Genomic DNA, 25,441 nt, shown 5'->3' with positions numbered 1-25,441 from the left:
AAAGATGAGATTAAAAGCTTTCTTATGGGAGAACCAAGATGGCGGCGTAGGTAGACACACTGCGCCTCCTCGCACAACCAGAACTGACAGAAAATCAAACGGCAAGGGGGTCCAACACCAAGGAAATACAAAATAAACATTCATCCAGACCGGTAGGAGGGACAGAGACGGGCACCGGGGTGGAGAGGACTCACGTTGCTATGGCGGGACTGAGACTGGCGGAGCGTGGGACGAACGGGGCAGGCAGTCCGAGCACTAGCAGACCCTGCAACCCTACATTTGCGCAGATAAACCGAGAGGGCCGGACTCAGAGTGGTGGAGAGTGGGGCAGGCAGAGCAGTGGGTAGCACCCCAGGGCCCCGCATTCGCACACAGATAAACCGGGCGAATGTTGGGGAGCGAAGCAGACTGTGCAACCCAGGGCTCCAGTGCGGGGAAATAAAGCCTCAAACCTCTGATTGAAAGCGCTCGTGGGGGTTGGGGCGGCAGCAGGAGAGACTCCCAGCCTCACGGGAGAGGTCATTGGAGAGACCCACAGGGTCCTAGAGTGTGCACAAGCCCACCCACTGGGGAACCAGCACCAGAGGGGCCCAGTTTGATTGTGGGTATCAGAGTGAAAGACTGAAATCTGGAGGAGACTAAGGCGGGCGCCATTGCTCCCTCTCAGCCCCTCCCCCACATACAGCGTCACAGCACTGCAACCAGCGTTACCCTGCCCCGTGAACACCTAAGACCCCGCCCCTTTATGTAACAGGCATGCCAAGACAAGAAAAAATTGGCTCAAATGAAAGAACAGATCAAAGCTCCAGAAAAAATACAACTAAGCGAGGAAGAGATAGCCAACCTATCGGATGCACAGTTCAAAGCACTGGTTATCAAGATGCTCACAGAATTGGTTGAATCCATTCGAAAAGTAGATGAAAAAATGAAGCCTATGCTAAGAGAAACAAAGGAAAATGTACAGGGAACCAATAGTGATACAAAGGAAACTGGGACTCAAATCAACGGTGTGGACCAGAAGGAAGAAAGAAACATCCAACCAGAAAAGAATGAAGAAACAAGAACTTGGAAAAAAGAGGAGAGGCTTAGGAACCTCCAGGACATCTTGAAACGTTCCAACATCCGAATTATAGGGGTGCCAGAAGGAGAAGAGGAAGAACAAAAAATTGAAAACTTATTTGAACAAATAATGAAGGAGACCTTCCCTAATCTGTCAAAGGAAATAGACTTCCAGGAAGTCCAGGAAGCTCAGAGAGTCCCAAAGAAGCTGGACCCAAGGAGGAACACACCAAGGCACATCATAATTACATTACCCAAGATTAAACGCAAGGACCTACATCCAAGATTACTGTATCCAGCAAAGCTATCACTTAGAATGGAAGGGAAGATAAAGTGCTTCTCAGATAAGGTCAAGTTAAAGAAGTTCATCATCACCAAGCCCTTATTATATGAAATGTTAAAGGGACTTACCTAAGAAAAAGAAGATCAAAAATAGGAACAGTAAAAATGACAGCAAACTCACAGTTATTAACGACCACACCTAAAACAAAAACAAGAGCAAACTAGGCAAACAACTAGAACAGGAACAGAACCATAGAGATGGAGATCACATGGAGGGTTGTCAATAGGGGAGTGGGAGGGGGAGAGGGGGGGAAAGGTACAGAGAATAAGTAGCATAGATGACAGGTGGAAAATAGACAGGGGGAGGGTAAGAATAGTGTAAGAAATGTAGAAGCCAAAGAACTTATAAGTATGACCCATGGACATGAACTATAGGGGGGAATGTGGGAGGGAGGGGGTGGGCAGGATGGAGTGGAGTGGGGGGGGAAATGGGACAACTGTAATAGCATAATCAATAAACATATTTAAAAAAAAAAAAAGCTTTCTTATAACCCTGGCTGGTGTGACTCAGTGGACTGAGTGCTGGCCTGTGAACCTAAAGGTGGCTGCTTCCTGGGAGTGGTGGCTGACTCCCAGTCAGGGCACATGCCTGGGTTGCAGGCCAGGTCCCCAGTAGGGGGTGTACGAGAGGCAACTACACATCGATGTTTCTCTCCCTCTCTTTCTCCCTCCCTTCCCTCTCTCTAAAAATAAATAAGTAAATACATTTAAAAAAATTATGACAGCTGAGTTCCGAGTAGAAACACTGGACTACAGAGAAAACACAGAATGATGTCTTCAAAGTGTTGGGGAGACAATGCCAATCTAGAATTCTATAAGAGGACTAAATAGTAATGGAAAAGATACAATAAAAAAATAAAACTTGAAAAATTAGGATTCTATACCCAGTAAAAATGCCCTGTAGAAAAAAAAATGAAATAAATCGTTTTAAGATAAAAAATTGAGAGAACTTACCACAAGCTGCCCTACACCAAAGGAAAAAAACAAAGAAAAATAATTACAGATGGGAGCAAAAATGCAGAAAGGACAAAAGCAGCAATGGGAAGAATAAATAAATATAAACCTAAATTAATATTTTATAAAACAGCTATGATACCATCCTATCGGATTTATAATACATACTATTTCAAAATACAATAGGTCCTAATGATCTTCACATTATTTTCGATGTAGTAAAATTACAATTGTATACTAGATATTCATGTCAAGAATGCATTTTGAGACCTGTAGGGTAATGTCTGAAAAAAATTTAATATATTTTATTAATTATGCTATTATAGTTGTCCCAACTTTTCTCCCTTTGCCCCCCTCCATCCAGTACCCCAATTCCCTCCAGCAATCCCCCCTCATTAGTTCATGTTCATGGGTTATGCATATAAGTTCTTTGACTTCTCCATTTCTTGTACTATTCTTAACCTCCCCCTGTCTATTTTCTACCTACCATTTATGCTTCTTATTCCCTGTACCTTTTCCTCCATTCCTCCCCCTCCCCCCCCACCTCCCCATTGATAACCCTCCATGTGATCTCCATTTCTGTGATTCCGTTCCTGTTCTGGTTGTTTGCTTAGTTTGCTTTTTTAGATTCTGTTGTTGATAGTTGTGAATTTGTTGCCATTTTAATGTTCATAGTTTTGATCTTCTTTTTCTTAAATAAGTCCCTTTAACATTTAATGTAATAATGGCTTGGTAATGATGAACTCCTTTAGTTTTACCTTGTGTGGGAAGCATTTTATCTGTCCTTCCATTCTAAATGATAGCTTTGCTGGATAGAGTAATCATGGATGCAGGTCCTTGCTTTTCATAACTTTGAATACTTCCTGCCCGTCCCTTCTTGCCTGCAAAGTTTCTTTTGAGAAATCAGCTGATAGTCCTATGGGAACTCCTTTGTAGGTAAGTCACCGCTTTTCTCTTATTACTTTTAAGATTCTCTCTTTATCCTTAACCTTTGGTGTTTTAATTATGATGTGTCTGAGTATGGTCCTCTTTGGGTCCAATGAATTTGGGACTCTCTGTGCTTCCTGGACTTGTATGTCTATTTCCTTCACCAAATTAGGGAAGTTTTCTTTCATTATTTTTTCAAGTAAGTTTTCAAATTCTTGCTCTTCCTCTTCTCCCTCTGACATCCCTGTGATTTGGATGTTGGTATGTTTGGAGATGACCCAGAGGCACCATATACTGTCCTCGCTTTTTTTTAATTATTTTTTCTTCTTGATGTTCTGGTTGAATGCTTATTTCTTCCTTATGCTCCAAATCATTGGTTTGAATCCTGGCTTCATCCTCTCTACTGTTGGTTCCCGGTAGGTTTTTCTTTATCTCACTCAGTATAACCTTCATTTCTCCCTTTATGCTGTTGCTGCATTCAGTGAGTTCTCTGAGCATCCCGATGACCACTGTTTTGAACTCTGCATCTGTTAGGTTGGCTATCTCCATTTCATTTAGTTCTTTTTCTGGGGCTTTGTTCTGTTCTTTTGTTTGGGCCATATTTCTTTGTCGCCTCAATTTGGCAGCCCCCCTGTGTTTGTTTCTGTGTAGAAACAAAGCAGGTAGAGCTGCTGTGACTCCCTGTCATAGTAGCGTGGCCTATTAAAAGGCACCTGTCTGGACGGCTTCTGGCCAAGATGGAGGCGTAGGTAGACACACTGTGCCTCCTTGCACAACCAAAAGAAGGACAGCAACAATTTAAAAACAAAAAACAACCAGAACTGAGAGAAAATCGAACTGTATGGAAGTCCGACAACCAAGGAGACAAGGAAGAAACATTCATCCAGACTGGTAGGAGGGGCGGAGACGGGCAGCCCAAGCAGAGAGGACTCGCGGCAAGGCGGTGGCTGGTGGAACCAGCGAAGTGGTGGATTGTGGAGTGGGGCAGGCCAGGCTGCAGCTAGCAGACCCCACAAGGTGGTGGCTGGCAGACCCTGCGGCCCCACATTCCCACATAGATAAACTGGGAGGAATGGCGGGGGAGCAAAGCAGACCGCGCAACCCAGGGCTCCAGCACGGGGAAATAAAGCCTCAAACCTCTGACTGAAAACACCGTGGGTGTTGAGGCGGCAGCAGAAACTCCCAGCCTCACAGGAGAGGTGGTTGGAGAGACCCACAGGGGCCTAGAGTGTGCACAAGCCCACCTACCTGGGAATCAGCACCAGAAGGGCCCAATTTGTGGGTAGCAGAGGGAGTGATTGAAATCCGGTAGAGAGCGGAGCCAAGCACCATTGCTCCCTCTGGGCCCCTCCCCCACATACAGCGTCACAACACTGCAACCAGCGTTACCCCGCCCCGTGAACACCTAAGACCCCGCCCCTTTATGTAACAGGCATGCCAAGACAAAAAAAAATTGGCTCAAATGAAAGAACAGATCAAAGCTCCAGAAAAAATAAAACTAAGCAATGAAGGGATAGCCAACCTATCAGATGCACAGTTCAAAACACTGGTTACCAAGACGCTCACAGAATTGGTTGAATTTGTTCAAAAACCAGATGAAAAAATGAAGCCTATGCTAAGAGAAACAAAGGAAAATGTACAGGGAACCAATAGTGATGGGAAGGAAACTGGGACTCAAATCAACGGTGTGGGCCAGAAGGAAGAAAGAAACATCCCACCAGAAAAGAATGAAGAAACAAGAATTCGGAAAAATGAGGAGAGGCATAGGAACCTCCAGGACATCTTGAAACATTCCAACATCCGAATTATAGGGGTGCCAGAAGGAGAAGAGGAAGAACAAAAAATTGAAAACTTATTTGAACAAATAATGAAGGAGAACTTCCCCAGTCTGGCAAAGGAAATAGACTTCCAGGAAGTCCAGGAAGCTCAGAGAGTCCCAAAGAAGCTGGACCCAAGAAGGAACACACCAAGGCACATCATCATTACATTAGCCAAGATTACACAGAAGGAGCGAATCTTAGAAGCAGCAAGAGAAAAGGACACAGTTACCTACAAAGGAGTTCCCATAAGACTGTCAGCTGATTTCTCAAAAGAGACCTTACAGGCAAGAAGGGACTGGCAAGAAGTATTCCAAGTCATGAAAGGCAAGGACCTACATCCAAGATGACTCTATCCAGCAAAGCTATCATTTAGAATGGAAGGGCAGATAAAGGGCTTCTCAGATAATGTCAAGTTAAAGAAGTTCATCATCACCAATCCCTTCTTATATGAAATGTTAAAGGGATTTATCTAAGAAAAAGAAGATCAAAAATATGAACAGTAAAAATGACAGCAAACTCAGTTATTAATGACCATACCTAAAACAAAAACAAAAGCAAACAACTAACTAGAACAGGAACAGAACCACAGAAATGGAGATCACATGGAGGGTTATCAACAGGGGAGTGGGAGGGGGAGAGAAGGGGGAAAGGTACAGAGAATAAGTAGCATAAATGGTAGGTAGAAAATAGACAGGGGGAGGGTAAGAATAGTACAGAAATGTAGAAGCCAAAGAACTTCTATGTATGGCCCATGGACATGAACTAAAGGGGGGAAATGTGGGTGGGAGGGGGTGTGCAGGGTGGAGGAGAATAAAGAAGGGGAAATGGGACAACTGTAATAGCAAAATCAATAAAATATATTAAAAAATTTAAAAAAACACACAAAATAAACTGCTGGCCTGCACTGTGCTCCCGCCCTAAACCAACCCTTAAAAAGGAGTTCCCAGAACTGTATTTCAGCCAAAGGACGAAGACTTCCTCTGTCCAATCAGGCCTGTGCAGGTGTATCTTCATTAGCATGCCCACTAACCAATGAGAGCAGCTCCACTCTGACCAAACAGGACAGTGCTTTTTGGACCAGTTAAATGGTGAGGATTTGAAGTCCTCATTTGCATGAGAGCAAACCAATCAAGGACCAGAGGCAGAGACTTCTAGCTATATAAGTCAGCTCTCAGATAGGCCAGTTTCTCATTCCACCAGAGACTGGAGACTGCCTGTCTCAGGGGGACCATCTGGCAGGAGCTGGCCAGAGTGGAGCAGAGCAGGTAGGGTGGCCTGGAGTGGCACAGGACAAGCGCCTCGCCTGAGAGCCTGAGAGACACCTTGCGGAGGAGCCGTTTCACAACTGAGCTGTTTCATTATTGAGCTGTTTACACTGCACTGAAATTGGGGGTTCTTGTTGCAGTTGCAGGGGTGCCAATGACCATCGGTTGATAGGTGAAATAAGCCAGACACGAGAGAACTAAGATTGTATGATTGCACTTCTATGAGATATGAAGAATAGTCAATGAAAAGTGGAGGTAGCCAGGGGCTGAGGCGCGTGGGAAGGACATAGGGAGGCAGGAGTTAAAGAACACAGAGTTTTAGTTTGGAATATGAACAGGCAGAGCCCAGAGAGTGTTTAGGGAGTATGATATTATAATGATGTATATGTTACTATGCATTTGTCCAAACCCATAGAAGACACAACACTGAGAGTAAACCCTAAGGGAAACTATGGACTTTGGGTGGTTATGATGTATCAATATAAGTTCATCTCTGGTTTAAAAAAAAAAAAACAAAAAAAAAAACAGCATTTTGATGAGTGATGTTGGTAAAGGAGGAGGCTATGGGCATGTAGGGAGGGAGTGTAATTTCTTTGTGTAAAGTTTTAAGACTAAAATTGTTTTGATATCAGAGCCAAGCAAGGGGCGTCAAGGTGCCCCCAGCACTTCTGTTGTCCCTGATAAAGTTCGAGGAGCTCAGCTGCTAAGGGACTGCGCTGGGGGTTCATGAAATAAAGCCCCTGGAGAAGGAACTATGCCCACCGGGCATTTAGAATATGAACACCGAAAGTTCTGGGAGGACAAATCCAGAGTGTACCTGGGCAGGTTCCAAGCCTGTGAACGTGCGGCTGGCGGAGGAGACAGCGAGGGTCCCAGGCTGGGAGGCCAGCCAGGCGCTGGAATGTCCGGCGCCCCCCAGCATCAGGGGCGCCCAGGGAGACGCAAACGTGCCCCAGACCAGGTCGGACCCTGCGCTCCGAGGGGCCCTGTCCTGCGGGACGGCAGGGGTGCGGATCCCGGCGTCTGCTCCTCCTCCCGTGAACTCCTTGACACGTCCGCTTTGATGAGGGACCCTGGAAGCGGATACGGAATGTCTGGGCAGAGCGCCCCTCTGCCCTGGATCCTTCCTGGGGAGGGGGAGATTTTTTTTTTTTAATCGGTTTACTGGATTATTCTTTGTACAGCCCCAGCGCTGTCGTCCGCCTCTCTGCAGCTCTCTCGCACCTGGAATGAGCTGCTGCGTGCGCTGCGCCCGAAGCTGGTACCGCTGAAATGGTGAGCGTGCGCCCGCTAGGGTGTTGCCCACGCCCGGGGCGGGTTCCGGGGGCTGCGAGCAGCTGTCTGCCAAGGTCATTCTCCGCAGCGGTGGGGAGGGGAAGCCCGGAGCCGCCCACCTGTTGCTTTCTGAATTGGGGGCGGGGTTGGCTGCAACCTTGCAAAACGCCCCGACCTTGGGGGACGTTGAATCCATAAGAGTGTTCAAGTGTCGGAGTCGGTTGCATTGGGGTGCGCTGGGGAATTCCAGGCAGTCAGAAAGGCTGAGGGATGGGGGCTTCAGACAGAGGGCTTTGCGGTTTGAGTTTGGTCCGGTCAAGGTAAGAAACATTCGGATCTGTAGGGTTTATCTGAGCCAAACTGACAACAGTTGCCAGGAAGCAAAACCTCAACGAGCTGAGATAATGCTCCGGAGAATGGCAGTTTTGCCCCTTATTTTATATATTACAGTCAAAAAGAGGAGACTCCAAGAAATCCCCTGGTGACAGATTAGGGAGGCGGGAGGAAGCGAAGTGGGGAAACCTCTGGGACTGAATAAAAAGTGAAATGATAGACACATCTTTTCCTGGGCGCGTGCAAGATAAGATCAGCCAACCAACAGCACGACAACTGTAGCAATGAGGGGGTGTGGCTTGAACCCGGGAAAGCCCGCGTTCTTGCCGCCTGTCACCTGCCAGACCCAATAAGCAGAGACAGGGACTGAGTCTTTACGGGCACTTTATTCAGACGGCCAGCGATCTGAGAAGATGGTGGGTTTGTACGCCAACGGGCCGTCTTCAATTCCATTTTAAATGACCCTTTTTATAAGGAAAAGAAAAGTGTAGGTAAGGGGTTTGGAATTTAGGGAAAAGTTGACCAGATAAAAGCTGCAGCGTTCTTCCGTCTGTGCCCCGGGCGTCTCACCCTTGGGTTCAAAGGCTCAGATTCCATCCTGATGGCTTGCAGTCCCTCCTGAGGCACAAAGGTGGAACTGCTTCTGGTCTCCTGGAGTCGGGGCACGGCACACCTTCAGTTCCTGGAACAATAGTTTTTACATGCATGGATTACCAAGCTTATTAGCTATTCCCCGAAACTGAAATTTTCCAACACTTGAGTCCCTGGTCAGCCTCCCCCTGGTGCGGGGCCTGCGCTTTCAGGGGTCCGGAAGAAGGAAATAGGACATTGTGAAGCTGTGTGGTGTTAGATGCACAGACACGCAACATACAGTCCCGGTTAAGGTAAAAACTGACCACCGGTAGGGCAAAATGCTGGCCCAGGACAGAACGTGGTAACTTCAGGTCTCCGAGTTTGTAAGGCCACCGTGCTGGTTGCCCTGAGCTGGTCAGGTTTAGTACGTGGCCCTCTTTCTTCCACAGCCTGATGGGCACATTCTTCCCTTTGGTGAACGGAAAACCACCCCCCATCCCCCCCCCACCACCGGATGGGGAGTTTTTAAAAGGACAAGTTGAAGGAGGATGGCAGGGGAGTCATCTGCATGTGTCTTCTCCCTCTCCCTGCTGACCTCAGCTGCTCCGGCATTCTGACGCCTTTTTCCTTTGTTCCCCGTTGTCCCGGGCTAACCCAGCTGTATCGGTTTGTTGTGAGCAGAGGACACTCCTGCACCCCCGAGGAGCCTGCCAGAGAGAGGAAGGGTGCGGGTCATTCTTTACAGGGTTGGGGGACAGCGTAAATTTCAGTGAGGCTGCTGCCTAGATAGGCTCAGGCTGGGCCGATTTCGAAGGGTTTATCATCCCCAGTTGTCTGTTTCCTTGGAAACCACCAACTCATGCTGGATGTGGCTGCCATCCTAACCCCTTATCTGACACTCTGCTTCTGTATCAGTGACTTAGATGCCCCAGGCAGGAGCGGCAAGGTCCTTTCTTACTGATATGATGTCAAGCAGCCACGTTTTAGGGAGGCTGTTGCGACCCTTCAAGGCCGCACAGGTTCACAGATGGAGCTGTTGGGAATGCTTGACATACCCTCACTGAAGGGTGGGCGATCCACGAGTGCTGCAAGCTGCGTGCCCCCCCTGCATGTCACCTGACCCCTTTCTCTCAGAGGAAAGTCTCAACTCCCTTATATATTAAAATACAGCCCTGGCTAGCGTGGCTCAGTGGATTGAGCGCCAGCCTCTGAACCAAAGAGTCGCTGGTTCAATTCCCAGTCAGGGCACATGCCTGGATTGTGGGCCAGGTCCCTAGTAGGAAGCATGTGAGAGGCAACCCCACATTGATGTTTCCTTCTCTCTCTCTTCCCCTCTCTCTAAAAATAAATAAATAAAATCTTTTTTAAAAAGATACAAAATATTAAAATAAAATAAAATAAAATATGGACAAAGCCGGCAGGGTGCCAACAGATATGCAACAGAACTTCATTCTACGCATGCGAGCCCGTTCAAGGCTGTGGGAACAGTTTATCGGACCCAGTCTCAAGGCTATGGGAAACTGTTTCCCCCAGTTGCCCAGGCATCTGGGTGAGGAAGCCAGACTGCCTCCGTTTACCATAGAGTAGGCTATGACTTTTAGAGAACAGGTTTCCTCCGTGAGTTAAAATAGTAGAGAGAAGAAGAAAAAAACCTCTCTGACTTTGCAGCCCATGGCCTCTGAGTCTGAGGTTTCCACCTGACATGTTGGGAAAATCCATGTTCTCCCCCCATAATTCTACTTTTGTCCTCAAGCATTTGATAACTGAGCGCCACAGTATTCTTTTTTAAAGATTTTATTTATTTTTAGAGAGAGGAAGGGAGGGAGAAAGAGAGAGAGAAGCAGCAATGTGTGAGAGAAACATCGATCAGTTGCTTCCCACATGCTCCCCAACTGGGGACCTGGCCCGCAACCCAGGCATGTGCCCTGACTGAGAATCAAACCGGCGACCTTAAGTTCGAAGGCTGGCACTCAATCCACCGAGCCACACCAGCCAGGGCTATTTTTTTGAATATGTAGTAGATCAATGTGTTTAAAACTGGAGATGATTAGGGCAAACCTCAAAATCGTCCATCCTGCCTTAGCACACCCTGCTCACAGCTCCTGGCCACCTGGAAGTAACGGTTTTTATAGATCCTTGCGTATCTTCTCAAGATGCCTTTACTTCATGAAAGTGAGCTCCCTGTTCACTCCTCTACAGCAAACACAAGGGGTCGTCATAGATTTTAAAAGGCTCAACTGATCAAATACCCATGTGGGTCTGGTTTTGGAAATGGACTAGATATTTCATTCTATAAAAGCAGACTGCCGGCCTTGCTCAGTGTGAAAAGTGGTGATTGCATTTTTCAAAGGCTCCTCGTGCTGCAGCAATTGACAACAGCAGCGTTTAAGAATGAAATGACAGGCCGTCTGTGAGACATGGGAGACAGACCGTGTGTGGAAGCCGGGTGAATGGTGCACCAGGCCTCACTCTTATTTCCCTCGCTCTGTTGCGCATTTGACACTTTCCATAATTTAGCGTTAGTGTTGAGAAAGCTCTTTTGCATTTCTGAGCTTTGGAAAGAGGGGATTGGCTGTGAGATTACATGGCAGAGTAAACAAGAAACTTCTTTTGTTGTTTTGTTCTGATTTTTTTTTAAATCCTCGCATCAGGATATGTTTTATTGATTTGAGAGAGAGAGAGACAAACATCAATCAGTTGCATCCCCTACGTGCCCTGACCAGGGACTGGACCCACAACCTAGGTGTGAGCCCTGGCCGGGGGTCTAACCTGCAAGCTTCTGGCATACGGAGGCGACGCTCCAACCCCCTGAGCCACCCGGCCGGGGCTAAATTTAATGAAGTTTTAAACCAAGTTTGCTTAATATGTGATGAGAAATCTTATAAAGACAAAAATACACTAAACTTAGACAAGTCAAAATTTCCTATTTTTTATTTTCTTCAAGTCAAACTTTAAAATAATATAATCAACACATGGGTCCTCAGGTTAAGGAATCAGCCATTTGCGTGGGTTTAAAAACAAAAAACAAAAAAAAAACCCATAACCCACCTAGTCGGAGTTCAAATTTCACATTTCTACCACAAATATCTTTTAGAGTTAGATTTCTCTCAACCAGGGTGCTCACGTGCTGCATGAGTGATGTTTCTCTTTCAGGTTTCATAGTTTCGCTGGAACTGGCCTCCCTTTTGTCCGTGACCTTGACAGGCGGTCCCAGCTGTGGATCTGTGTGTGCATGAAAATAGACCTATGGACCCCTGGCTGGTGTGGCTCAGTGGAGTGAGCGCCGGCCTGTGAACCAAAAGGTAGCTAGTTCGATTCCCAGTAGGGCACATGCCTGGGTTGTGGGCCAGGTCCCCAATTGGGGGCGTGAGAGAGGCAACCAATTGCAGAGTGGCTCTCACCATTATGTAAAACATTGATGAATTTTTGTTTCTGGATAAGTTATTTCATTTGGGTTGCAAAATGCTGGCTTTTCAGTGCAATCATTTCTTCTAGGTTTTTACCTGGAGTTCTGGCAGGTTTCTTTATTGACTGAGTTTCCGAGTAAGGACTAAGCTGCCTCCAGGGGTGAGAAATGGTACTTTGTTCCCCTTCTGGCTCCCTTTCTGGGTATCAGTCTGAGTTCATGTGCTTTTAGTATTGGTTGTATTCAATCAACTGAGATTTTGTGTCTCAGGATATTTGAAACTGGGCCATTCGAAGGCTTTGGCCTTGGCCTCTACATCTTCTCTCTCTTTTTAAAATTTATTTATTTGTAGAGAGGGGTAGGGAAGGAGAAAGAGATGGAGAGAAACATCAGTTGGTTGCCTCTTGCATGTCCCCACCCGGAGACCTGGGCCTGGCCCAGGTATGTGCCCTGACTGGGAATCGAACCAGCAAACTTTCAGTCCACAGAGAGTTGCCTAACCCACTGAGTCACACCAGTCAGAACATTTACGTCCTCTTAACATAGTCTAGGGTGGTGTCTCAGCCTTCTGGCACTACAAGATACCTCAGACTCCCATTTCATATTTCCTGCTCCTGGGTCAGCCGTTTCTCTTTGCCTCCTGCTTATTCATCCTCCTAATTTAAAAAAAAAAAAAATTAAGAGTTCACTTGAGCCAAACCGGTGACTTGCCAGAAGAGCGAGACTCAAATGCTCCCCCTAAACAGTTTTCCTTGCATAGACTGGCCGCATGCTCATGCTGATAACCTTCCATGAAGCTGACTTTTAAAAACCTTTTTTTACTTTATATGTGAATCCTTCTTGGACTAAAAAGCTTGCTTCCTAACATTAACATAATCCCTTTGCCTGATCCTGCAGTGAATATGAAATATTTGTAAGAAGAACGGCAATACTACATTTAGCAGTGAAGCCACCTGGAGAGAGGTCTGCTTCCTTTTCTTTTCTTTTTTTAAAGGCTTTATTTACTTTAGACAGAGGGGAAAAGAGGGAGAAAGAGCGGGAGAGAAACATCAGTGTGTGGCCGCCTCCCGTGGGCCCCCTACTGGGGACCTGGCCCACAACCCAGGCCTGTACTGGGAATCAGACCTGCGACCTTTTTGGTTCGCAGGCTGGTGCTCAATCCACTGAGCCCCTCCAGCCAGGGCTGCAGCATAAATTTTTAAGCAATCCCTGTTATTGAATATTTGAGGTGGTTTTCACTCATTGGCTGTCAGAAATCACCTTAAATAAATAAATATATGTATCTGTCACCTGGCTTTTTGGGCAGGGCATTTTGGTGACCTCATCCTAGGAGTACAAATGCTAGATCAAGGGGTAAATGTATATAAAACTCTGGTAGATTGTGCCTAATTTGCCTTCAGGTTAGAGGTAGGACAATTTTCCATACAACTTGCGACCGCCTGTCCTCTGCTTTCCTCCCATCACCACTTCCACTGTCATTGTGTGACGTGCTTTCTTCTGGTGACCACATTTCCTCTTCTCTGGAGCCCACCCTACTCCAGTACGACCTCATCTTCGCTCCTTCGCATCTACAACAAATCAGGCCCCATGCAAGGTGCTGGGGGTTAGGATTTCAAGTTGTCTTTGGGAGGGGACGCAATTCTCCTCCTCAAAGTGCCCCAGTGAGCCAGGTGTTTAATTTTAGGACCCAGTGACCTTCAGGGATGTGACATTAAACTTCACCAAGGAGGAGTGGAGCCTGCTGGACCTCGAGCAGAGGGATCTCTACCGAGACGTGATGCTGGAGAACTTCCGGAACCTGGCTTGCATAGGTGAAGGGTGCCCCTTCCTGCGATCTCTGTTGGGACTGGGGACGGGATGGAGGGGAGTCAGACCCTGCCCCCTGTGTTTGTGAGGCTGCTGAGCAATGGGACCGGGCTTGTTAGGTTCCAGAGATAGGGCTGCTACTGTGGTAGGCGTAGGGTTTCCCTGTTTGTTCCATTACATTTTATTCACCTCGTGAGTAATAGCCTCTGCGGGATCCTTTAACGGGTGAATGCAGGGCACGGCATTTTAGTGCTTTCCTGAGAAAAGTGGAGATTCCCCGCATCCACTGTGGAAAGCATGGTGGAGGTTCCTCAAAGAGTGAAATACAGCCCTGGCTGGTGTGGCTCAGTGGATTGAGCACCAGCCTCTGAACCAAAGGGCAATTCCACTCCGCAGTATAGACCCAAAGGAATTGAAAATGGGGTGCAAAAACGGGGTGCAAACATCCAGGAGCAGGGGTTCAGAGCAGTGCCGTTCCCAATAGCCAGAAGGTGTGCGGAACCCAGATGTCCATCAGCAGAAGCACGGAGAATCCAAATGTGCTCGGTCCAAACCGTGGCTTGTTCTTCACCCATGAAAGGGAATGACTTTGGGGTGCATGTGACAGCGTGGCTGACCCTGAAAGCATTATGTTGTGGAATGAAAGAAGCCGGACACAAGAGGGCATGTAGCCATTCCGTTGACATGAATAGGCATAGGTCAGCCTATTCAGAATAGAATAGGTAAACCCATCAGGAAGCAGAGGAGTAATTGCCTGGAGGGGGAGGGGGAGGGACTGCTTAACGGCTAGGGGTTTCCTTTCCGGGGAGGGGGATGAAAACGTGCTGGAACTAAATGGAGCTGATGGTGGTACAACATAAGGATGTACGTAATGCCACCAAACTGTACACTTGAAAATGGGCACTTTTACATGGTGTGAATTTCACCTCAATTTCTTTTTAAAGAAATCTATTTCATCCGTGAGGAAAGCTGAGGCTTGTCTATGTGGGCTTCAGTGGGCACCTAGAAAGTTTACTTCTCGTTCATCTTCTCAGAGCTTCTGTTGTTCCCAAAGGAAAACCTGTCCCCCTTCAACTTAAAAATCACACGTGAGCTCTCTCCCGCTCCTTTCATGCTGATGGGACAGAACAGCACAGACCGGGCATTAGGCCGTGGACGTTTGTTGCTCACACTCGGAAGGCTGGGAAGTCCCAAGGTCAAGGTGCTGGCGGGCTTGGCTCCCAAGAGCTTGGCTGCCTGGTTGGCAGATGGCCACCTCACTGTGTCCTCACATGATGGAGCGAGCTCCGTTCTCCTCTTCTTTTTTTTAAGTATTTATTTATTTATTTATAGAGAGAAGGGAAGGGAGGGAGAAACAGAGGGAGAGAAACAATGATCAGTTGCCTCTCCCAGGCCCCCAACACAGACTCTGGCCCACAACCCAGGCATGTGCCCTGCCTGGGATTTGAACAGGTGACCCTTTGCTTCTCAGGACGATGGCAACCCACTGAGCCACACCATCCAGTGCTGCAAACTGTCTCCCAGCAGCCTGCTGCCCATGCTGAACCACGGTCCCTAACCATAGCCACACTGCTGACCTAGCCCAGGTTCCTACAGACTCTCTGCTAGCTTTCTCTCGCTTTCTTTGCTTTCACACTTGCCCCTCTCCTGTATCCGCGCAAACATTTGAAAAGAAGCCCATGTGGGCATTCACCTATTTTATCCTCTCCAGCTCACTTTGACTTTCATTGATGAACTTGGCTTCTGTGATGCTTTGTTTCAGATGGGGCGATTCAACGTAAAACCAAAGCCTCTATCTCTCAGCAGCACGTTCTCGCTTCAGAGACACTCCATGCAGCCAACGGAGTGTGTCCCACGAGCAACAACGCTGCCCTAGGAGGAGACTGGGAATGCCCCCAAACACAGGAGCCACACGAGCAGAGGGGGCAGAAAGGGAAGCATGCGCAGCTGCCTGAGAGAAGGGCCAGCCCCTGGCTCGAGACTGTGCGCATCCCGAGCTCCAAGCTCCTGCCTTCCCAGGGAGACTCCACAAGAAAATACAGCCCCCCCAATATTTTGAAGCCAAATTGTGTCTTACTGGGTAACCCCACAACGTCTGAAAAGAGCAAGGATGGAAGAGGATTGTGGCAGAACGACCCATCAGCTCCCATTGAGCGAACTCCAACAGAGGCAAAATCAAACATGCGGGTGGACACCCAGAACCCCGGGCTTCGTCTTCACGATAAAATGCGCGTGGGTGCTGAGGTCCTTCATTGGGATCCATCCGGGAAAGTGTTCGCCCTCGCGACACCCGAGACTCACGTCAGAGAGAAAACGTCCGTGTCGAACGTGTTCGAAAACAGCTTTCGAAGCTGCTCGCTCCGTGGTGTGCGGATGCCGTCTTACACAGCAGAGACAAATAATGAGAACCATCAAAGTGGGAAGGCCTTTGCCCACGTGGCAGTGTCTGAGTCCCACGGGAGTACCAGGACCAGAGAGAAAAACTACAAGTGTGAAGACTGTAGGAGAACCTTTGCTTACCACTCCTTCCTTATGCAGCACATGAAAATCCACACTGGAGAGAAACCCTATGAGTGTGAGGCGTGCGGGAAAGCCTTTCGATACTCCTTACACCTCAACAAACATTTCGCAAGGCACATGGCGGAGAAGTCCCATAAATGTAAGGAGTGTGGGAAGGCCTTCCGGAAGGCCTCAGACCTCACCAAACATGTGAGGATTCACACTGGAGAGAGGCCCTATCTCTGTAAGGTCTGTGGAAGAGGCTTCAGTGTTCATTCAGGACTTAAAAGCCATCTAAAGAAGCATAGCTAAGCCCTGGCTGGTGTAGCTCAGTAGATTGAGCACAGGCCGCAGACTAAAGGGTTGCCAGTTTGATTCCCAGTCACGACACATGCCTGGGTTGTGGGCCACGTCCCCAGTAGGGGGCGTGTGAGAGGCAACCACACATGGATGTTTTTCTCCCTCCTGTCCCCTCTCTAAAAATAAATAAAATCTTTTTTTAAAGAAACATAGCTGAGAGCCCCCTAGAATAAAAGAAACTCAAAGGAAGCTTTATTCTCAAAATACTGAGTGCATAAAGAGGCCATATTGGAAGGGAGCTCAAGCAGTTTCGTACAGGAAAAGTCTTCCCTGAACGCCTGTATCTTAACAGAAATGGAAAAAGTCACACCAGCGAGAAAGCCTTGTGAAGAGAAGATCTGTGGAAGCTGTTCATCTTTGTTCATCCTGAGGAGACATTTCTTCTTACACTGGACAGAAAGCTCATGAATCCGAGGCATATGGAAAGCCTTTGATGTTGTCTCAAATTCAAGAGTCCCTATCAGGAACTCACGGCAGAGACATAAGTGAGGAATGTGGGGAGACCTCTTCCACCACTCCTTTCATGAGTTCCACCTGAGACCACACCTGAGGAGGAGGCTCGCATGGACAAGAGCAGGCCTTCGATTCCTGCCCTTCGCTTTCGGGCTGCAGGTGAGTGCACGGGCGCAGAGAAACACCGCGAGTGTTACTTATGCTTGCTGCCATAGGCGTGTCGTCCTTCAGTGGAAACCAAAGTTCACTATGGCCCACTTTTTCTTTTCTAATAAAATTCTATACAACGATGAGTATCCCTCTCTGTACCCTCTCAGCTCTGCCACATGACATGATGTGTAGTGGCTTCGTTACAATCACTTACATATGAGTGGTCTCGCCAGCGGTGAGCGTGGCTCCCTGTTGGAAACACGTTTGACTTAGGTTTGTGCTGAACGTGCTCTACAGGGCCCCTTTCTTCAGTTTGTTGTCATAGTTATTACTGGTCACGATGTGACTGCGTTATGGTCAGCGTGCGTGGTCTTTATGGTGCTGATAGGCGGCACTTGTCCTGACCTTCATTCACTTGTCCTGACCTTCATTTTGGCCTCCTGTGGCTGATTCTCACAATTGCCCAATCATATCCCTTCTTTACTAAGATTACATAGATTTATTGTTCCAAAGTTATCCGTGTTTAATGTTTTTAGTTTTCAAAGATTTTATTTATTTTTAGACAGAGGGGAAGAGAAGGAGAAAGAGAGGGAGAGAAATAGCAATGTGTGGTTGCCTCTCGTGCACCCCCTACTGGGGACCTGGCCCGCAACCCAGGCATGTGCCCTGACTGGGAATTGAACCGGCAATCCGTTGGTTTGCAGGCCGGCGCTCAATCCACTGAGCCACACCAGCCAGGGCTCACCACTCGGTTTCTCTTACACAAGTTCCCTGTGTTCTCTCTCCCTGTTGCTCTCTGCACATTGGGCGGCACTCCCTGCATTAGCACAGCGATGTTGGGATAGTTGGGTGAAGGTCACGGTCCCTATAACACAACCCTCAAAACGCAAAATTTTCATTCCCCAATGGCATATTTGTGGGTGTCCATGGCTGCAATAGACTCTATTTTTTTAGACTTATTACCTGAAGCAAATCCCTAACTAGTTGGATTAAGCAGCATTTTAAGGGAGACTTTTTATCACTCAATTAAATGCTAAGTGATCAACCTAGTGTATAGACAGTTTTTTTTAAATTGCTCCTTGTGCGTTTTCAAATACTGTGTATTTCTTTGGCATTGGGTGGGCTGAGGGTTCAGCACGTGTCTGAATGGTTAAGCTTCTTGAGTGTTTTGCAATCTCATTAACGAAATGTTGGACTCCTCCTTTAGCGAGCAAGTTTATAACAAAATCCCGCTATAAAAGTGGGTCATCGAAGTCTTGTTGTTTTGTCCATTCTTGTTTAATGTGTTTGGAGACAATGTTGTTAGATGCATAGGCGTCGCATTTTCTTTATTGCTGGTGGGTTCCTTCTGGTCTGTCTAAACCATCTTCTCTACTGGCACTGACTTTTTTTTCTCACCTGAGGACATTTGTTCATTCGTTCCTTTTTTTTTTTTTTTGAGATTTTTTTTTTAAGAATTGCTTTTAAAAATTGAAGCTGCAAAAGAGATTCCATACATCCTGCCATAAATAAAAACAAACAAGGCAAGACCACCCTGAACAAGTCTTTACGTATATCCTCGTTTATTGCTGACCACAACCCTGCACAAAAAATGCTCTCAACATCTCCTTTTTGTCACATATCATGAGATAACCTTTGGATTACTTTTTCCCAATCATTTAAAAATAAAAAACTCTTCTTAGCTCACAGGCCCGATTTGGCCCACAGGCCTGGTCCAACGGAAGAACGAAAGAAGCCTTGACCTCGCTGCATCTGCTTCCTCATGCGGAAGATGGGGAGATGGGAAGGCAGCGTGCTCTCTATCCTGATTTTTTATTTTCATTTTTAAAAAATTTTTATTGAATTTATTGGGGTGGCACTGGTTAATAAAAATATATAGGTTTCAAGTGTATAATTCTCTCATGCATCGGTTGTATACAGTCTTGTGCGTTCACCACCCAAAGTCAAGTCTCTCCATCACCATTTACCCCCCCCTTTACCCTCCCCTTCCTCCCCCACCCTCCTTCCCCTCTGGTAATCAGCAGGCTGTGGGATGTCTGTGAGTCAGTTGTTTGTTTTTGCTTAATCCCCTCGCCTGTTTCACCCAGCGCCCCACACCTTCCTCCCCTCTGACAGCTCTCAGTCTGTTCTCAGTATCTATGAGTCTGTTGCTATTTTGTTTATTTTGTTCGTTAGATTCCACATATGAGTAAAATCATATGGTATTTGTATTTCTCTGACTAGATTATTTCTCTTAGCACAATCACCTCAAGGCCCATCCATGCTGTCCCAAAAGGTAGGAGTTCCTTCTTTTTTACGGCCGAGTAGTATTTCATTGTGTAAATGTACCACAGCTTTTTTATCCACTCATCTACTGATGGGCACTTGGGCTGCTTCCATATCTTGGCGATTGTAACTAGTGCTGCAGTGAACATAGGGGTGCTTATATCCTTTCATATTCGAGTTTGGGATTTCTTCAGCTGTATTCCCAGAAGTGGAATTGCTGGGTCAAAAGGCAGTTCCATTTTAATTTTTTGTGAGAATTCCATGCTGCTTTCCACAGGGGCTGCACCAGCCTGCTTTCCCACCAACAGCGTGCTAGGGTTCCCCTTTCTCCACATCTTTGCCGGCACTTGTTGTTTGTTGATGGATTGGTGATATTTATTCTGACAGGTGTGAGATGACATCTCCTTGTGGTTTTAATTTGCCTTTCTCTGATCACGAGTGACACTGAGCATCTTTTCATATGTCTGTGGGCTCTCTGTGCATCCTCTTTGGAGAAGTGTCTATTCAGGTCCTTTGCCCAATTTTTAATTGGATTGTTGGGGGGGGGGGTTGGTGTTGAGTTGTGTAAGTTCTTTATGAATTTGGGGTATTAACCCCTTCTCAGATGTTTCATTGGGGAACGTGTTCTCCCATTCCATGGGTTGTCTGTCCGTTTTGTTGATGGTTTCCTTTGCTGTGGTTTTGGGAAATGTGGCTGCCCGAACGTGTATGAAAATATACACACAGTTAAAAGTCAGTAAGGTGAATGAATGCCACACCCAGGTCCCTACGCAGCTGGTCACGAAACGTCAGGCAATCATATCTGGTGCCCCCGACCCCCAAGAGGAAGCCACTGCCTTCCATTTTAGGTGATTCACTCCCCGGCTCATCTTTATGCTCACCCCCTGTGCATCAATCTCCAGATATCATGTTTTCTATTTTGGCTCATTTGGATACCACATACGGTATCGCACGGAATATTTCTGTATGTCTTGCTTCATTCAGAGGAAGATTAACCCAGCTGGGCTGCAGTGAAAAGAGCGGCTCTTCTTCATCACGGCCCTGTGGGGTATTTTTAAAGGGACCTTGGAGTGCCCCACCATAGGTATTGTAAACATTGCCGCTGCAACTGCTTTTGTATGAGCAGCCCAAGAGAGTTTTAGACAAAATAGGGTTGTATAAATGTAGGGTTCCATTTATACAGAATTCCCAGAAAAAGCAAATCAGTAGACACAGAGAGCAGATCAGCGGGTGCATGGGATTGGAGGGGGGGGATAGCGAATTGATTGCAAGCCCTCGAGAGGGGGATTGTGGGGGATCATGGACTGTGGTGATAACTGTACAACTCCGTTCAATTTATGAAAAGTTATTAAGCCCTGGATGGGTGGCTGTGTGAGTTGGAGCTTCCACCATACACCAAAAGATTGTGGGTTCGATCCCCGGTGAGGGTGCGTCCAGGAGGCAACCGACAATGGGAGGACTTTACAGAGTGTAAATTACACTTTAAGGAACCTGAGAAGGAAGGAAAGGAGGAAGGAAGGAGAGAAAGAAGAGCCACAGGGTTCTCCTGGCTGCCCACAGCTAGCTGCGTGGCGCCCAAAAACTCTGCTAAGTTCAGCTTTGGGGGACAAAGGACCCACCCCTCGGAGAAGAGAACTCTCCAGGTTGGCCCTGGCTTCCTCACCCCGCCCCCCATCCCTTCCCCTGTGTTTTCCTCCCCCATGCCCCCATGCCCTTGGTCCTCAGTTCCTACAGCTATAAAATGAGTTTTTAACAATTGGTTTCACAAACATATGCCAGGCCCCTTCAAAATGCTTTATAAATATTAACTTATTTAGTGCTCACGACAGCCCTATGAAGTAGGTGCTGTTGTTCCCATTTTATAGCAGAGGAAACAGGCACAGAGAAGCCGAGCAGGCTGCCCAAGGTCACACAGCCAGCCAGGGGCCGGAGGTCACTCCACCGCGGTCTGTCCTGCCCCACACCAGACGGGAGGCCTCCCAGTACTGACGAGGTCATGGATTTGGGGTCTTGTCTGTCCTCCCCACCGGACCTGGGCTCTGGGAGCGGGGACTTTGGTACACGGAGACTTTTAAAGAACAGGTGGAGTGAGGAAGGTTTGAATGGATCTCAGGATGGCCACATCCCTGCGACCAGAGCCCTCCTCCCTGCGCTTTGCTCCGGGACTATATTCGTGGTCAGGGTCAAGGCTTCTAGTCCCAGTAAATGAGATCCTCGGGACGACGCAGGACCAGAAGGAAACCACCGCCTAGGACGCCGCAGAGCCCGTTTACGGGGGACATGGGCGCCGCCTGGAGACAGCATGGCCAGGACACCCGAAATGTTTGCTTTAGGACCAAGGAGTTGCTATCCGTGGTTCACGGTCAGTCGGTGAGATGGAAATCAGTGTTTGAAGCTGGGAGCGGTGGACCAGTGGCCTCTGAACTTTTCTGATACAGGGTAAGAAATCATTTAACATGGACAACATAGTTTCGTGAAAAGCCACCCTGTCCCGCATAATGCTTTTTATTCTCCTCTACTTCTATTTTTAAATGCTGATTAGATCCCCTTAAACTGATTTCCGGACTCTCTGAATCGCCCCTGAGAAGGTAGGATAGCGTTTGCCACTGTCCGAGGTCATCCTGGCTGACAAATTACGATGGAGAAAGGTTTGCTACCCACACCAGGCCCCCAGTGATATTTCTCCAGGGATTCACTCACTGCCTTCTCTGATTTACAGGTGAGGAACTGAGCTCAGAGAGGGGAAGACACTCATCCAAGGCCACACAGCTTGTATGTAGTAGCACCAGTTTCTCCCTCCCTCCTGGAGAAACTGCTAAGTACTCCAAATTTCACTGCTCCTAAGTATAATTTAACTCAGTCTTTTCTCCATTTTTGCCAACGAGGTTGAGCTGTGCACATCAGCTGTTTCTTACATTGTGTATGAGAATTACTGACATTCCAGAGCCCAGGTTTAAAAATGCAAGTCTTCCTATGGAACAAAGTGAATCTGAGATGGTAATATTTACACCACAGAAATGGGTGCACACTGCACATTAGGATTTTTTTTTTTTTTTTCCTGAAGGGCCAGTTGTTACACATTTACCTGCAGACCACTGGGTTAGCCTCACCGGGCTGCAGGGGCAGGTGAAGGGAGAGCAAGACGGGATCTTCAGAACAGAAAGGACATGTCATGGCTGATGTGGCTCAGTGGATTGAGTGCCAGCCTGCAAACCAAAGGGTTGCCAGTTCGATTCCCAGTCAGGACACATGCCTGGGTTGCAGGCCAGGTCCCCAGTAGGGGGTGTGTGAGAGGCAACCACACATTGATGTTTCTCTCCCTCTCTTTCTCCTTCCCTTCCCTTCCCCTCTCTAAAAATAAATACATAAAAGCTTTAAAAAATAAATGAAGGGAAAAACACTACATTAATTTTCATCTTCGTGACCATCATAATCACAGACAGTTGTGAACATTTAGTACGTGCCCATTCTAAGCCTTTACATGCGCCAATTCTTTTTACACTTAAAGAAAAAAAAAACTCTGAGGCAGGGACATTATTAACTCATTTTAGGAGAATGACACCTGGAGAATCACCTCCCCGGGTTAGGAAGACAGACAGTGGACTGTCTGGGTTTGGTTGCATTACATTTTGACGGGGCATCTGACAATGGCAGGAGGGAGTCCTCCGTGGCAGTGGCGTTCAAGGCCCTCTCACTCCCAAACCTCCCACCACCCCCGCAGCAGGAAGGGGACAGTCTGCCTTACCTCTGGGACCCTGTGGCAGGCATTAGGCTCGTCCACACATATTCCTTTCCCCCTCTCCTTCCAGATTGCACTTCCCACCCGCATTGGAAATGAGACGTGGTCATATGACCTGCTCAAATCAATAAACATGAGAAGTGATATGTATCATATCCAGGTAGGAGATTTCAAAGTCATCGCAGCTTTGCCATTTTCTGTTTCCCAGCAACAGACTGGCAACCCTCCAGACAGGTGCTGCTCCCTCTGCCTGGGACAAAGGGTGGGTGGAGCCTAGCCCTCAGCTGACCTACAACAGACCAATAGCAGGAGCAAGTAATAAACCTTTGTTGCATTAGGCCACTGAGATCCTGGGGTTGTTTGTTACTGCAGCACAACCCAGCCCATCCTGACTGATACAGCACCCAGTTCTCAGGAGAGCCTGAAGTGGGGAGGTGTCAACAAAAATGAAAGGATGAATGAATGAATGAACAAGGCCATAAATGTCCCCCTGGGCCATGGAGGTAGGGAAACAGCCATGCCTCTTGAATCCTCTCTGACATAGACACTTGTCACTGGACTGGGGGAAAAGTTGGGCTCTCACCTTTATTTCGTATGGTCACAGCTCATGCTGACCCCAATCTCTGTCCCAATTCTTCCCCCACAGTCAGTACTGGGGGTTCTCTCTGGGGGTGGGACAAGGAATGAGGAGCTACTGAGACAGGGACATGAGATGCCAGGAGAGCCAAAGAGATGCAGTGGAGGAGAAGAGATTGGAAATGGGGAGGCAGAAACAGGAGGTGGGGGAGAACCAGAGATGGAGCAGAGATGGGTGGATGGATGAGAGATATTGAGTGGGAAATGGAGCAGGGGTGGGAAGGCCGAAAGAGGAGGGAGGCTGTGGAACAGAGAGCGAGACCAGGAGACAGAGACAGGATGACGAAGAGCCCACGGAAACAGACACCGGGTCACATGAAGGGGAGGCGGAGACAGCTGGGGGGGCAAAGAGACATGAAGCCTGGAACTGGGAGAGAACGACAGAGACACAGGGAAAATCAGGGAAGGGGTGGGCAGAGACATGCCAGCGGGCCCTGCGGGAGAAGGCGCGGTGCTGGGGGCGGTGCTGGGCGCCCTAGCCATTGCTTGGCGAGTCTTTGCTCGAGGTGGAGCCTGGGTCGGTGCTGGAGGTGGGGCCAGTGCTTGATTCCGACGTGGCACCTCTGCTCTGCACACCTCCAAAGCTTTCGGGGCCTCTGCTGGACTCCAGGTACCCAGTGGACCCCAGGTAGCTGCTCGGGCTGAGGGGTCTGAAGGTCACGCGGCCCCCAGTTGAGACCGGGCTGGCACTGGTGGAGTCGGGCACAGTCTCTTGGCCTGCACTGGAGCTGGGGTCACCAAACGTGACGTGGCCAACATTGGAGCTGGTGGCACGGCCTCCGCTGGACGCCAGGATGCCGCTAGTCCTATTGCTGAAGGCGGACCCGGGGATAGTAGGGCCCTTGCTGGTCACCAGCAGTGTGCCTGAGCTGGCCTTCTGGGTGCCAGAGAGAGCCACGCCCTGGCTGCTGTCCACCTTCTTCACCGCTTCCCCCAGCTCCTTCAGGTGCTGCTCCCGGGCCTCCAGCTGCCGCGCCTCCAGCTGCCGGGGAAGCCAGTTAGGCCCCAAAGGAGTTTGGAGGCCCTGTGGCCTCCCACCCCCACCCACAGCAGGCTGCCATCCTCACCGCCTTCTTCACGTGGCTCAGCAACTCCTCCTTGCTCATAGGATAGTCTTTGGCCTCAAAGCCTGGGGGATCCTCCCTAAAGTAGGGGAAAGTCAGGGAGGAACTACACCCTCCACCCACGAAGGGCTGATGGCTCCCATCACCACACCCCGAGGCCCGCAGCGTGTGTGCCTCTGGAGTACCCAGGGCCACCATCCCACACCATCCCCAGGACCCCCTATTTGTTTCCCCAAAGCACCCGCCCCATCTTCCCCTCCCCCCACCCAGAGCCACACCCGCGCTCTGGACCCAAGAGACCCCCTAAAACCCTGCATCCCAGTTGTCCCCTGTGCCGCAGGGAGTCCCCATCCCCTCCCACCTCCCCCTCGCCCTGTGCCTCACAGATTGTCTGGGATCTGAGGCGGGGCCACCTTCTTCGGCAGGTCCTCGGGGCTCTGGCCCAGCACCAGGAGGGCAGCGTTCACCAGGTTGGAGGTGCTGTAGCCCTGGAGGGCAAGAGCCCGCGGTTAGCT

The 25,441-nt window shown here is 48.4% G+C and overlaps 2 protein-coding genes across 13 annotated transcripts in view; one reads left to right on the top strand and one right to left on the bottom strand.

The window, feature by feature from the left end:
• Positions 1-6,289: 6,289 nt before the first annotated feature.
• ZNF114 (zinc finger protein 114) lies at positions 6,290-19,085 on the top strand. 2 transcript variants are annotated; one of them, XR_006656314.3, is made up of 5 exons: positions 6,290-6,367; positions 7,552-7,642; positions 13,639-13,765; positions 15,523-17,231; positions 18,905-19,085. XR_006656314.3 is itself a non-coding variant. In XM_045200355.3 (4 exons), the coding sequence occupies exons 2-4, from the start codon at positions 7,640-7,642 to the stop codon at positions 16,569-16,571; spliced, it is 1,179 nt and encodes a 392-aa protein (XP_045056290.1). In that variant the 5' UTR covers positions 6,290-6,367; positions 7,552-7,639; the 3' UTR covers positions 16,572-17,463. The 2 variants fall into 2 exon arrangements, 1 of the variants encoding a protein (XP_045056290.1); XM_045200355.3 differs by lacking the exon at positions 18,905-19,085 and having other exon boundaries at positions 15,523-17,463.
• ODAD1 (outer dynein arm docking complex subunit 1) overlaps positions 8,349-25,441 on the bottom strand; it is a 39,184-nt gene continuing 22,091 nt past the window's right edge. For 10 of the 11 annotated variants that reach the window (XM_053915420.2, XM_053915419.2, XM_053915422.2 and 7 more), the window contains 5 exons: positions 25,311-25,414; positions 24,930-25,005; positions 23,810-24,844; positions 9,144-9,255; positions 8,349-8,657 (listed from right to left, as the gene is read on the bottom strand). In XM_053915420.2, the coding sequence (XP_053771395.1) occupies positions 24,338-24,844; positions 24,930-25,005; positions 25,311-25,414 (687 nt within the window). In that variant the 3' untranslated portion in view covers positions 8,349-8,657; positions 9,144-9,255; positions 23,810-24,337. Of the gene's footprint in view, positions 8,658-9,143; positions 9,256-23,794; positions 24,845-24,929; positions 25,006-25,310; positions 25,415-25,441 lie in introns of those variants that run through there. The other variant, XM_053915416.1, reaches the window with a different exon arrangement.

Source organism: Desmodus rotundus, chromosome 12, assembly GCF_022682495.2.
Source record: "Desmodus rotundus isolate HL8 chromosome 12, HLdesRot8A.1, whole genome shotgun sequence".
NCBI lineage: Eukaryota > Metazoa > Chordata > Mammalia > Chiroptera > Phyllostomidae > Desmodus > Desmodus rotundus.
This window is presented reverse-complemented; position numbering and strand designations above follow the sequence as displayed.

Bases quoted from the DNA above. Each gene is read 5' to 3' on its own strand.
- ZNF114 (XM_045200355.3), top strand. The intron at 13,766-15,522 runs GTGAAGGGTGCC...GCTTTGTTTCAG, and splicing joins CCGGAACCTGGCTTGCATAG to ATGGGGCGATTCAACGTAAA.